We start from the raw sequence: 12,925 nt of genomic DNA, 5'->3' as shown, positions 1-12,925 counted from the left end.
TGCATTTTGACCTTTTGTTTCTCTTGCCTTTACTTACATAACTACCCATTTCGAAAACTCCACAGGCTGATACAAGGGGTTGTTCAACTTTGAGCAGTATTTTACGGCCCCGAGTTATTTAAATCCAATCAACTATAAGTTTGTTGTTTTGCGAGAGATTAAGAATTTGGCCACCAGCCTAAGTGGAGCCCATTCTGCTTGGAGTTAACATGCCTGCCTTTCATGAGTGTGTGTGTGTATAAATAGGGTGCTCGGAGTTGCAAAAAAAAAAAAAAAAAAAATGCGTTGTATCATAAAATACTACTCTTCTTTTATACGTAAATCATTAAAAATAGGGGCACCTGGGTGGCTCAGTCAGTTAAGCGTCCGACTTCAGCTCAGGTCACGATCTCACGGTCCGTGGGTTCGAGCCCCGTGTCGGGCTCTGGGCTGATGGCTCGGAGCCTGGAGCCTGCTTCCGATTCTGTGTCTCCCTCTCTCTCTGCCCCTCCCCTGTTCATGCTCTGTCTCTCTCTGTCTCAAAAATAAATAATAAAAAAAAAACGTTAAAAAAATTAAAAATAATCACGGATTTTTTTTTTATATGAAAACGTACTAGATGGATTTGGGGCAAAGCATTACTGCCGTGATAGTGTTCCCCGCCTCCCCCCACTTAGGGTTAACCGAATATGGTGTAAGAGGTGCTGGGTAACTAGGGGCACGTGGGTGTCGTCCCTGTGTTTGGCACTGTTGTCTGGGCGTCGGAGACAATATGAGAGATGACAAGGTGGCCAGAGGTGGTTTCGGCTCTGAGGGGCCTTGTGGTCTTTTGGGGAGGACAGTTGACGCAGAGGATCTATCCTGTCTTTAAGCGAGGTAGGTGTTTCTGAGAAGGGAAAAGCTTGCTGGGGGAGGCCGAGAAGGCTTAACGGAAGGTTCTGAGCCCCGGCTGCACCTCAGAATCTCTAGGATTAGAACCCAGGACCTTTAGAAACACCTGTGACCAGACCCACTCGAGAACAATTAAATCAGAATCGCTAAGGGTCGGAGCCCCGGTATCGGTGTTTTAAAGTGCCCTGGGATTTTAACATGTGATCCAGGTGGAGGATTGTTTAAAGAACCTACCAAGGTAGGATTCCAGACGGGAGGAAAAAACATTAAGAACGGTAGTTTCTTCTATTGTCTTGCTTGCTCTGAATTTCAGGAAGTGTGATAGGTAAGGACCAGTTGCTAGCCCAATGGATGTATCCTTAGGTAAATAAAGTGGTTTCTGTCATAAATCTGATCAAAGGAGAGAAAGGGTGTGTTTGGTGTGTATGTGTGTGGTTTTATTGGATTTTTGTTTTGGGGGGGGTTGTTTTAATTTTTTCAATGTTTACCTATTTTTGAGAGACAGAGAGACAGAGCATGAGCAGGGGAGGGGCAGAGAGAGAAACAGACACAGAATCTGAAGCAGGCTCCAGGCTCTGAGATGTCAGCACAGAGCCTGATGCGTGGCTCGAACTCATGAACCGTAAGATCGTGACCTGAGCTGAAATCTCTCAACTGACTGAGCCTCCCAGGCGCCCCTGGATTTTTGGTTTTTAACTCTAAATGTAAATGTTCGCTGTGATGATGTGTCTCCCTCTCTCTCTGCCCCTACCCCATTCACACTCTGTCTCTCCCTGTCTCTCAAAAACGAATAAATGTTAAAAATTAAAAAAAAAAAAAGTGAAATACAAGAAAAGAAAGGGTTGGGATCTCTGTCCTAAGGTAGAAAGGAGGATTTGAGACACTGTACATGCTTAATAACCTTAACCTACATTTTCATAGAGGGAAAAATTCTGTTTTTAAAAACGAGAATAGAAAAGGTTTGAAGTGAAATGGAACGAATCAGCTGAAATGTAAGGGTTTTTGCTGAAGAAAAGGATGTAAAAAGCCACATCCTAAACACCATGGTTACAGGACATGTTTGTGTATAACATTTAGGTAAAAAAAAAAAAAAAAAAAAATCTCGTACCTTAGAAAGCATTCATTTTTGTAATGTGTTTAAGCTAATTCGCAATAAAGCAACGTTTTTCTTTCACTACCAAAGATAACCTAAATGTTAGTCACTTGATAAATATGGTTCTTTAAAATTTAAAAAGGTTTTTTATTTTTATTTTTTATTTTAGAGAGCACATGAGTGGAAAAAAGGAGCAAAGAGAGAGAAAGAGACAGAGAGAGAGAGAGACGGGGGGGCAGTGGATGAGCTCATCTGAGATTGAATGTAGATTGAGGAAAAAAAAAAGATGTTTTAGGACTGAACCCTAGAACACTACGTTGTAGGAGAGGAACCTAGAAAAAGTGATGTCCTAAAGGTAGGGTAACCAACCATCCCAATTTGTCCAGGACTGAGGGGTTTCCTGGTACACGGAATTTCAGAGACTGGGGCACCCTTGGCCATTTGGTCACCCTGCATCTGAATAAAGTGTTGCAAAAAGGAGGGAGTGGTTAACTGTATCCCATGTAGTAGATAAACCAGGACTGGGCCATGACCGTTGAATTTGGCAACATGGAGGTCTTGGGTGACTTTGACAAGACGTCTTTCTTGAACAACCAGGTATATTTGAGGACCAGCCTCCATAGGGGTAAACACACAGGAGGAAGTGTGTTTACCTGGAGATGCCATGCCTCTCCCCCCACCCCCAGACTCACACAGAGCAGTGTAAAGTCCCCTCAGTACTGTAACAAAGGACCCAGGACCCTTGTGACTACCTGCGTGATTTGGGGCAAGTCTTTCGACCTCTCTGTTTTTCAAATACCCTGAATTGTGAAATATTGTCCAGATCTGTTATTTTAATCTGCTGTCAGTGTGCTGTCTGCATACGACACTGTGCTAGGAGCTACACAGATGAATTTTAAACAGATACAGTTTTGGTCCTATAGGAATTTTTAGTTTCACAACGAATTGTGTCCGGTTCATGTCAGGAGAACCAGCCTTTGATGTGCTTTGTGGGACAAGGAAAAGCTCCAACTCCCTTCATTAAAAAATGAATACCTGGCTGTGAATAATTGAAACTTTTAGGGTATTTATAATCTTTTTGTGTGTATCTAGTCTTCCGCTGATGAGGCCTCTGGGAAGAGTAGCTAAAAAGAAAGGCTGCACAAGTCTTCACTGCAGAGATGTGGCACGTTGCTTCAGGGCGGTGACTTTGTCCCCTCACCCTAGTACTGGACCACTGTAGACCCCAGTGAGTACTTGCTGAATGAATGGAAGTAGATGTTATCCGTCCAGGTTTAGTCAGAGCAGTGGAACCAGGAACAGAGATGTATATGTATGGATATTAAGGAATTGGTTGCAGAGAATTGGCTTACCCACTGGTGGTGGCTCGCTAAGCAAGTCCACACCTGCAGTCAGGAAGACAAGATCACAAGCAAGCTGGGACTCCCTGGACAGGAGCTGAAGCCTGGAGTCCCTGAACTGGGAGAAGGCTGTCCGCCGATGAAGTCGGCATCCACCCAATTAAGTCAGGACACCCACGGGAAGCTTCCCTTTTGAGTGACTTAAGGTCAACTGAGTTGTGTTTGTGTGTATGTGGTGATCGCCTTATAGTAAAACCTACTCTTGGGATTAAGACTTCAGAGAGTTTGGAAAATAAATCTCTTTTGGTTCCTGGTTAGTATATTATTATTATAATTTGCAAGAGGAACAACTTCCATGGAGGCCTCCTTGGAGGCCCCCAACAGTAGTCGGGGTCTCTACCCACTTGCGAATACTGAGACTAGTTTACATCACATTAGGAATGAACAGCCTCCTCCCTTGTTAGTTTCAGTGTAGAAAGAGTAGAGAAGGTTGGTTATCAAATACCAGCTTGTCTGTAGTGCTCGAACCATACTCAGTATCACACAGTTGACGTTTACGATCTGTTTGTCCTGGAATGTATTCGGACCTCGAGAGTTTGACTTTATGATCAATCGCGTATATCGATCACACTTGGCATATCGCCACCCAGCTAGTGCCCAGCGATGGTATGCGTTCTTTACCGTGGCTCCCCTCTTCAAAGGTAGCGTTCTTTATCTGTGACAACGTGGCAGGCTTCACCATCTCACGGTTGACTAGAGATCCGTGCAAAGATGCTTGAGATTAGCTACCTGTCCTCTTCCCTACCTACCCCTACCACCCGGCTCAGTGACTCGCGTTCAGCAGACACTTAGCGAATCATGGCTGAAGGAGGGAGCCAGCCATCCTTTTCATCCAGGGTCTTGGCCACCCTGGTTTGTAGGCAGTGGGTGCTGTCAGCCAGCTTTTGCATCATTTGGATTTCAGGGTCGTGACGAGCAGAACACTTGGTCTGGACCTGAATTTGTGTTCTCTCTGGCGATCTCACACAAATGCCATTTCTCCCTAGAAGCTTCTACTCAGTTATTAATGCTAGTGTGACAATACTTCCAGTTGTGCTCCAGTGAAATTTTTAAGGTATACGTTTAAAGCGCTTCCTCGGCTTGAGGCATTGATATTCTCCATAATAAATCTACCTTTAGGATTATTTTAATTAATTACTTTATGTTATTACGTGGAGCAGCTGGTCTCGTGAGAAACACAGAGTGGAACTTGGGGAGTAGTGGTGAGTGTAGTTTTTTACACTCTTCTAAACACACTATTGCCTTGTGTTTTCATTATTTCTGGAAGTGGAGATTGCCTCAAATGCTTGCGAGAGAAAACCCAACGATTGTGGGTAAGAACGTGAGCCTGCCAAGGTTTGACTTCCCGAGGGCCTACTTCCCAGCTGTGTAACCACGGGCCAATTGTTAAATCTCTAGCCTCCGGTGTCCTCCTCTGTAAAATGGGTTTAAAAAGAATATATCCCTTTTAGACTTTACTGAGGATTAAGTGACATTGTGTGTATAATGACCTGGCCAATTTCTTGGCACGTAGTAAGTGCTTAGTGATGATTAGCTCAATGGGTATCCGCTGTCCAACAATAAGTCTGCAAAGAAAAGGATTTTCTTCATTTCAGTCCCTGACTCTGAGCTCTCTGTCCTGGGTGTGGTAAGGGTGGGAAAATCCACCTCCTCCTCTGGGGCTGGTCTTATGCAAATCTGCATAGATGATGCCTGTCGTTTCTTCTGGCAGAGGTGAGTGGTGTCCTTTTTGCAAACACTGTCTCCACCTGGCTCCTGCACAGGCTGATCGCCAGCTCCCTGAGCCCCCGCTGGCCCCTGTCTCTTCATTTTGAGAGGCACCTTGTAAGGACTGTGCTCATCCCCTTAGCTGACCTCCGGGTCCCTGGTCAGAACCAAGAAACTTCCCAGCCCTCTGTCACATCACGTGGGAGCCATGTAGAACTGGGGGTGCCTTTGCTCTCTCCTACCGAAGTGTGTGGATCCTCTGCCTTCTCGTCAGCCCCCCTTTGTCCCTGCAGCAAGTTAAGTCAGGCACCGTCAGAGAAGAAGGAGGGCATATGTGCGCTCGGTTCTTAGCTTTGTCCTCCGTCCCCAACGCGTCACTCAGTCACTCCCGTCTCCCCCACCAGCAGGGACAGCAAGGGTGGGAGGAGACCCGGCAAGCCGCATTGACCTTCTCGAATTTTATGTGCTTTTGCCCCTTCAGGAGGCTTTTGTCCCTCCCCTCCAACTTGGAGCCCTCATGTCTGGTCCACTGTATGGTTTGGTGGGGGGAGAGGGGGGCGGGGGTGAAAAACCGTTTTGTTAGCATTTCCTTGGATCTGGTCTTGTTTTCATATCCCGGCAGTCGGAGTCAAGAATCCGGAGTGTTTGTTTTATTGGTCCATGGGGTGGATGGTTGGGGATGGTTGGGTGGGGGGGGGGGGCGGTGGAGTGGGGACAGAGGTTGAGAGCAGGAGCAGTAGCTCCTTGGGCTGATGATTCCAGACAGCCTGCCATCAATTTGAATACCAATGGGTGCTGCTATTGTAATTATTCCAGAATGCCACTCAATCTGATTCTTTTACTTCCTCAAGGCAATGGTTCCTGTTTTGGAACTTTACAGACAAGAAAAAAATATTTGCCTTGTTGCCAAGTTTTTATTTTATCAACTATAGAAAATTCTGTTTGGAATTGCCAACTACTTCTGTCATTTCTTTTGTCCCCTCCCTCCCCCGCTGTGCAAGGATATAGTTGAGCAAAACAAGAGAGTCCTTTAAAAGGGAGTACATTTAGGCCTGGGAAACCTTAGTTTACTTACTTAACTGCAGTCCAGTGACAGTGTCTTCCTGACCGGCACGAGTCAGTCCAGAAGCATCTGGAAATCGCTGCCTTGGAGAGTTTCTGCCCCCAAGTCTGGTTCACCGAGGGCTGTGATTGTGTATGAAGCGCTTTCAAGAACCAACACATAGGATGAAGCAGGCCAGAGGAAACACTGTGCCTAAGTACTCAAACAGAACGAGTGTTGACTTTGCCTGAATTTCTGGAAAACTGCCCCCATTCGCCGCTTCACTGTATTTGGGTAAACATGGCCTCAGAGAGCCTTTCGCAGGAGAAATTATAAAATTTAGCAAAGCCTTGTGATCTCATTTTGGATCTCCTCAGGATTCCTCATCAAGATGCAATTAAGCAGAGAAAAAATTCTGCCTTGGGGTGTGATTTGGGTGCCTCGCCGTGTTCTGACTTGACTTTCCTGTGCTGCGTCTCCTTCCCTTTTTCCATATCACTGCTGCTGTGCTGGGCAGCTCCTCAGAGTTGTGCACGAAGAGCTGCCGAGCACTTGCTGGGTGGAGAGGGCAGGCAGGACCGTCACCTGGGCGCTTTGCCTGGAAGCCTTGTGGGAACCCCCTTTCTCTCTCTCTCTCTCTCTCTCTCTCTCTCTCTCCCCCCAGCCTCAGTTTTATGACCCGGTGGAGCCGGTGGACTTTGAAGGGCTTCTGATGACACATCTGAACAGCCTGGATGTGAAGCTGGCCCAGGAGCTGGGAGACTTCACCGAGGACGACTTGGATGTGGCGTTCACGCCAAAGGAATGTCGCACTTTGCAGCCCTCTTTGCCGGAGGAGGGGTAAATGGGCTTCCTAAAATGTAGATGTGATTGTGATGTCATGACTGGTATGGGGAACGGGGGGGAACGGGGGGAGATGCCTCAATTCTGGACTTCTTGGAAAACTAAAGTCACTCAGATCCGCTGAGATGTGCAGAATGACGACGTGGTGCTTCCGCCTGTGAGAGTTTTTACCCTGGTTTGACCAGAGGCTTCGAAAAGGCACGTGCGGACCAAGCCAGTGAAGGGGAAGCGGTAGGACGATATGCAAGGCCCAGGGGGAGGCGAAGGTGGAGGCGAAGGGGACCTCCCGGGTGGCAGCTCAGTGACCTTGGGCGGCTCACATGAGCTCAGGGAGCCTGGGTTTCTCCATTTGTAAAAACGTCAAGTTTTTCAGTAATAATCAGTGGAACGATTCCCAAGCATTATCGTTTCCACCTACGAGACTGGATCGAGTCACAAATACATTCCACCCACGTCTATTGAGCATCCGCTGTGTGCTGGGCACAGCCATCAGTAGATGAACAGGGCAAAGTTCCTACCTTGGAAGAAAGTTTTGCCAAGTGGGGAAACAGTAGGGGAAGCTCTGTAGAGTGAATGCGGGGATAGCCGGTTAGAGTTTGAGCTTCTGTCGTGGGTTAGTCTGTGTCTTTCCAGGTGCAGGCATTAGCCTTGGTAGCAACAGAATTCTCTCCACATGAAATGCTTGTTATTTCCATGGTATAAAAAGCAATGCCTCCTTAGAGGCTTAGGATGAGCTTTTAGTTGCATTTACCTTCAAAAACAAAATTAAGGTTCACATCTCTCCTGGACATTTTCAACCTTGTCATCTTCCCCCAAAAATGCCCCCAAAAGGAGATCATGCAACACAGCCCCTGCTCCCACTGCTGTGGGATCTTCTGCTTCTATTTTGGATTTTCTTTCGTCAGTTGAAGGATGTTGGGTGACATTCCCATGAGCCCTTGCTTTGCTGTTCAGATAGTTCTTATTCACAAAGGAGAGCTTACACCATGCTCCTCTCAGACATTTCAGAAATACTCGCTGGGAAACAAACACTGGGAAACATTTCCCCCCATTGCCAGCCCATTTATTCAGGTGTAACTTTAATATAGGTAAGGTCCCCCCCCTTTTTTTGTTTTTACCTTCGACAGAGAATCATTTCGTATTATTTCTTTGTCTAAGATTTATGGTGACGTAATTATTTTCACATGAGGTAAGAATCTTGGAAAATCCCGATTAAGACACTTACAGTAGATTTAGAGATAGGCTTTTTTATTATTTAAATTGTGATGAAAGAGGCAGTTTTTTGTTATTTTTTTTTTTTAACTTAGCCTCAGTGATGCGGTAGAATACTGCCTAGTGACCAGAATTGTTAGCTCACACTGTCTGTCTGATGACATTAAAACAACTGCTCCTCTTCTAATCACGTCCAAAAAGCCTGCCATGGTGATCAAAACCCAGGAAGGCATCGTCGTCATCACCAGAGTAAAGACTAGCTGACCCCATGTGCACCCAGAACTTGAGGTTGAACTCTGATAGTGTGGTGGTTGGAAGCCTGCACCCCACAGGTGAACGGCTTGGGGTTAAGTCCCTGCCCTTCTGCTTGCTTCGGGACTTTGAGCAAGATCCTTATCATCCCCTCCTTCTGCGAAATGAGAATAATATTGCATGCCTACGCCCTGCGGGGCTGATTGAGGATTAACTGAATTAATACATGTAAATTGGCTACATCAGTACCTAGCATATAATAAGTAGGTCAGAAGTGAGTCTTATCATGTGCCTGATACCTTCCTAAGCACTCCCATACTGACCTAATTTCATCCCCTGCCTCTAAAGGAGACATTCCTCTATTAACAGTGCTCTAAGATGAGGACACTAAGGCCCACAAAGGTGGGGGGACTGACCCGAGGTAGCTAATAAGGGACGGGGCTAGGATTTGGGCAGTCAGTATTTAGTATGTCGTCCTTAGACCCATTTATTTCAAGTACCAAAACATTTAGGAAAAACAGCAAAAAAGCCTCTGAAACGCTGGGAGGGTCTTTCCCATGATGCGCTGTTGCACAGGTATGAAAAGAATTCATAGTCACCGACCAAAGTCATGTCAGCTCCGCAAAGGATAAGACAACTGTTCGTGGCTTTCCCGAGGGGAAACATGCATGTTCTAACAAGGTTACACATGAGCAAAACATAGGCCCAAATTACCCCCGTGAGAAATTGGTATTTATGCTTCTTTCTCTTGTTTCGTATGTGATTATAGCTGGTTCTGCCTCCCTCCCTGGTGTTGGAACGCCTTTAAGGGATAGGTACAGTTTAACACGATTCCCTATAATAAGGACAACCCACAAAGCATCAAATGCCAACATGTTTGTCTCATCAAAGTGAAAATGCTGGTGCCTGGGGAATATTTCAGACACTTGATGAATGGGTAGGGATGCCCCCGGCACTCTCCCTTGATACAGATTTGACATCGCGCTGCTCTCCTTGGTTATGATAAGGGACTGTTTTGTTGTATCTCTCCAGTAATGACATGATTTTGTTTCATTCCCCATCTCATTAGGGTTGAACTGGACCCTCACGTCAGGGACTGTGTTCAGACCTATATTCGGGAGTGGCTAATCGTGAACCAAAAGTAAGTTCGTTTTTCTTTTCTCTTGACATATATGTTTGCCTCATATCGTGAGCTTGTAAAATTGCATTTTAATCGGGGCGCCTGGGTGGCTCAGTCGGTTACGCGTCCAACTTCGGCTCAGGTCTGATCTCACTGTTCCTGAGTTCGAGCCCCGCATCGGGCTCTGTGCTGATAGCTCAGAGCCTGGAGCCTGCTTCACATTCTGTGTCTCCCTCACTCTCTCTGTGACCCTCTCCTGCGCTCTCTCTCTCTCTCTCTCTCTCAAAGGTAAATAAACATTAAAAAAGAATTTTTTTAACTGCATTTTAATTGAATTTTGCCAATGCAGCTTTGGATTTACAGGAAAACCGAATAGAAAATACTGGGTGTTCTCATATGCCACACCCTAACAGTTCCCCTTATCAGTAACATCTTGGGTTTTGGGGGGGTTGGTTTGTTTGTTTTTTTGTTTGTTTGTTGCACGTGTGTCCAAATGACCGTTACAAATACATTTGGGCAAGGAAGCGAATTTGCAAATTCAAACTTCATGAATTATGAATGCAGATGGACTGTATCTTGTCCCCTGTTCAAACACCTGCTAAGGCTCCGTACTATCTACTGCATAAAATAGCAATTCTGCCTGCTTGCCTTTCAGGAGCTTTAATAATCTGGCCCAGTGTATGTATTGAAACTTATTTCCTTTACTTGTCAGATGCACTTCCTTTCTTCAGGGCCTGGCACCCTCTTCCTCAATCCCTCCGGGGAACTCGGTCCTACCTCCACACCTCGGCCCTTGCTGTTTCCCTCTGGATGTGTCCTCCCACCTTTCCCCTATCTGTCAAATCCCACCTGTGGAGTAAAAGCGAGGACAAATGTCTTTTTTGTGTATGCAACCTCGTCTGGCTGATTCAGTCTTTCTTGGATGGACCTTACTTAAGTGATAACGTTTGTTATAACTGATGAGCCCATAGTGATTCATTATTTTTTTTTTTTTTAATTTGTTTTGAGAGAGAGAGAGTGCGAGAGCACGAGCAGGTGAGGGGCAGAGAGAGAGGGAGACAGAGAATCCCAAGCAGGCTCTGCATTGTCAGGACAGAGCCTGACGCAGGGCTCAAACCCACGAACCGTGAGATCATGACCTGAGCCGAAGTCAAGAGTCAGACGCTTAATCCACTGAGCCACCGAGGTGCCCCAGTGATACATTATTATTAACTAAAGTCCGTAGGTTACGTTAGGGCTTATCTTCTGTGTTGTACATCCTACAAGCTTTGACAGATGTGTAACGCCATGTATCTCCCGTTGCGGTATCACACAGGGTAGTTTCACTGCCCTAAAATTTTCCTACGAAGCCTCGTTCATCTCTCCCTGGCAACCACTTACCCTTCTACTGACTCCATAGTTTTGCCTTCTTCCTTCACGTCTTTTTGTGATTTGATCGCTGTTTTTGCCGCATAACGTTCCACTGTGTGGGTTTACCAAGTTTGTGTGGCCATTCACCTATTGAAGGAGAGTTTACATTTAAAATATAAAGAACAGGGCCTCTTTGTTTTGTTTCCATTCTGATGAATTCTTAGGGGGAGAAAAAGAAATGAACTGAAACTTGGCCTCACATTGAAAGGTAACATTTAAATTTGTGACCACAAAATAGATTACTTGCTAGGTTTCCAGTCAAAAGGGTCCTTTTCTCCTGGGTTAATCAAATGTGCTACAATATTGTTTGGGCTTTTTGCCCGTATGTCACTGGCCTAGACAGTATGCTCCCATGAGAAACATGTACAGACCCCAAATCCTCAACCTGTATGTGGGTATGTGTTGGGGAGCAGGGCGGGGAGTGTCTGAAGATTGAGGGCACATCCCATTAGAGAAAAACATCAGATGTGGTGCCTGGGTGGCTCCGTCCATTAAAGCATCCGACTTCAGCTCAGGTCATGATCTCACAGTTGGTGAGTTTGAGCTCTGCATCGGGCTCTGTGCTGACAGCTCAGAGCCTGGAGCCTGTTTCAGATTCTGTCTCCCTCTCTCTGCCCCTCGGCCACTTGTACTCTGTCTCTCTCTGAAATAAATAAACGCTAAAAAAAAAAAAAGAAAGAAAGAAAGAAAAGAAAAGAAAAAGGAAAAAAAAAAATCAGAGAGCCTTTGCCAAGACATAGTTTGAAATTCTGCTATCCTCACTGACTCTCTTACACACTAGTAAGAATTACTGCTCTATGGGATAAACAAAGAAAGATGTTGGGGGTTGGGTCTTATCCGGCTCTTGGAAGTGTGCCATTGAATTTGTGCTGCTGTTTTTTTAGGGCAGTGTCAGTAAGCATGCTATTTTCAATAGCTGAGCAAGAGAAAGCATCGCTTATAAAAAGTAATTAAGAGAAAGTGAGATGCTCATCCATCATGTGTTCTAATTTCCAACGTGAATGGAAAACGAAGTTTGTCAGGCAGTCAAGTAAGATTATGCTTTGTTGGTAATAAATAAAAAAATTCAGAACAAGTTGTTCTCAAGCTTTTAAATGTTATAATTAGATATACTTTCTGGATATTAAGGTTCTAAAAACGTCTGAGAAGGAACAATAAATAGAAAGGTCCATTTTACTACATTTGGTTTTTATTTTCTCCTCGGGACACTGTACTGTTTCATTCCTCATGGCAACTCCCATTGGGGTATTCTTTTTTTTTTTTCTCTATCTTGCACAAACTTAAAAAAAGGCCTCTTTCAGAATACTCATTTAAGAAATTTTAGAGATTATAGGGAAACCAAAAGAGAAAAAATCACTCAGTTTCACTATAGACACAAAACTGCCATTAACATTTGATGCATAACCTTTGAATCGTATTTCCTTATGTATATATTTATATAAAAACTAAATTACATTATAATACTATTTTGTAGCATGATGCTTTTTCAGTCTTTATAGTAAATGGCGACTATCTCTCTTTGCTATTAAACATTCTTCCTCAACCCAATTTTTAATGGGTGCATGATATATTTATATCGAAATTCATTTAACCAATTTTGATGTGTCCACGATTCCCTGTTTTTCAGTGTTATACCCCAGTATAGTAACATCCCTCTACAAAGCTATGATTTTTTTCTCCTTCAGAATAAATCCCCATAAGAGGAATTTCTATGTCTACGTGAAGTACAAATTTAAGGATTTGGGAATAATACATCAGAAAGATTATTAACAACTATGCATGAATCCTAAGAATTTTGGATGCTATCTTTTAATAAATTTCCAAGTTACTTGTAAAGAGACAGTACTTTGTTTGCATTTTTTAAATTATGAAATTGGGCATACGTTTTCTATACATTTGTTGGACATTTGTTATTTTTCCTTCGTGTCTTGCTTATTTATAAAATTTGTGCACCTTTATTAACGTATTTGTCTGGG

General features: G+C 44.5%; 1 protein-coding gene across 7 annotated transcripts in view; it reads left to right on the top strand.

The window, feature by feature from the left end:
- DOCK8 (dedicator of cytokinesis 8) overlaps positions 1–12,925 on the top strand; it is a 229,527-nt gene that overhangs the window by 54,071 nt on the left and 162,531 nt on the right. For 6 of the 7 annotated variants that reach the window (XM_045469434.1, XM_045469433.1, XM_045469432.1 and 3 more), the window contains 2 exons: positions 6,777–6,952; positions 9,489–9,560. In XM_045469434.1, coding sequence (XP_045325390.1) covers positions 6,777–6,952; positions 9,489–9,560 — 248 coding nt within the window. Of the gene's footprint in view, positions 1–729; positions 856–6,776; positions 6,953–9,488; positions 9,561–12,925 lie in introns of those variants that run through there. The other variant, XM_045469436.1, reaches the window with a different exon arrangement.

Source organism: Leopardus geoffroyi, chromosome D4, assembly GCF_018350155.1.
Source record: "Leopardus geoffroyi isolate Oge1 chromosome D4, O.geoffroyi_Oge1_pat1.0, whole genome shotgun sequence".
Classification (NCBI taxonomy): domain Eukaryota; kingdom Metazoa; phylum Chordata; class Mammalia; order Carnivora; family Felidae; genus Leopardus; species Leopardus geoffroyi.
Note: the sequence above shows the minus strand (reverse complement) of the source record. Positions and strands in the feature narration are given on the sequence as shown.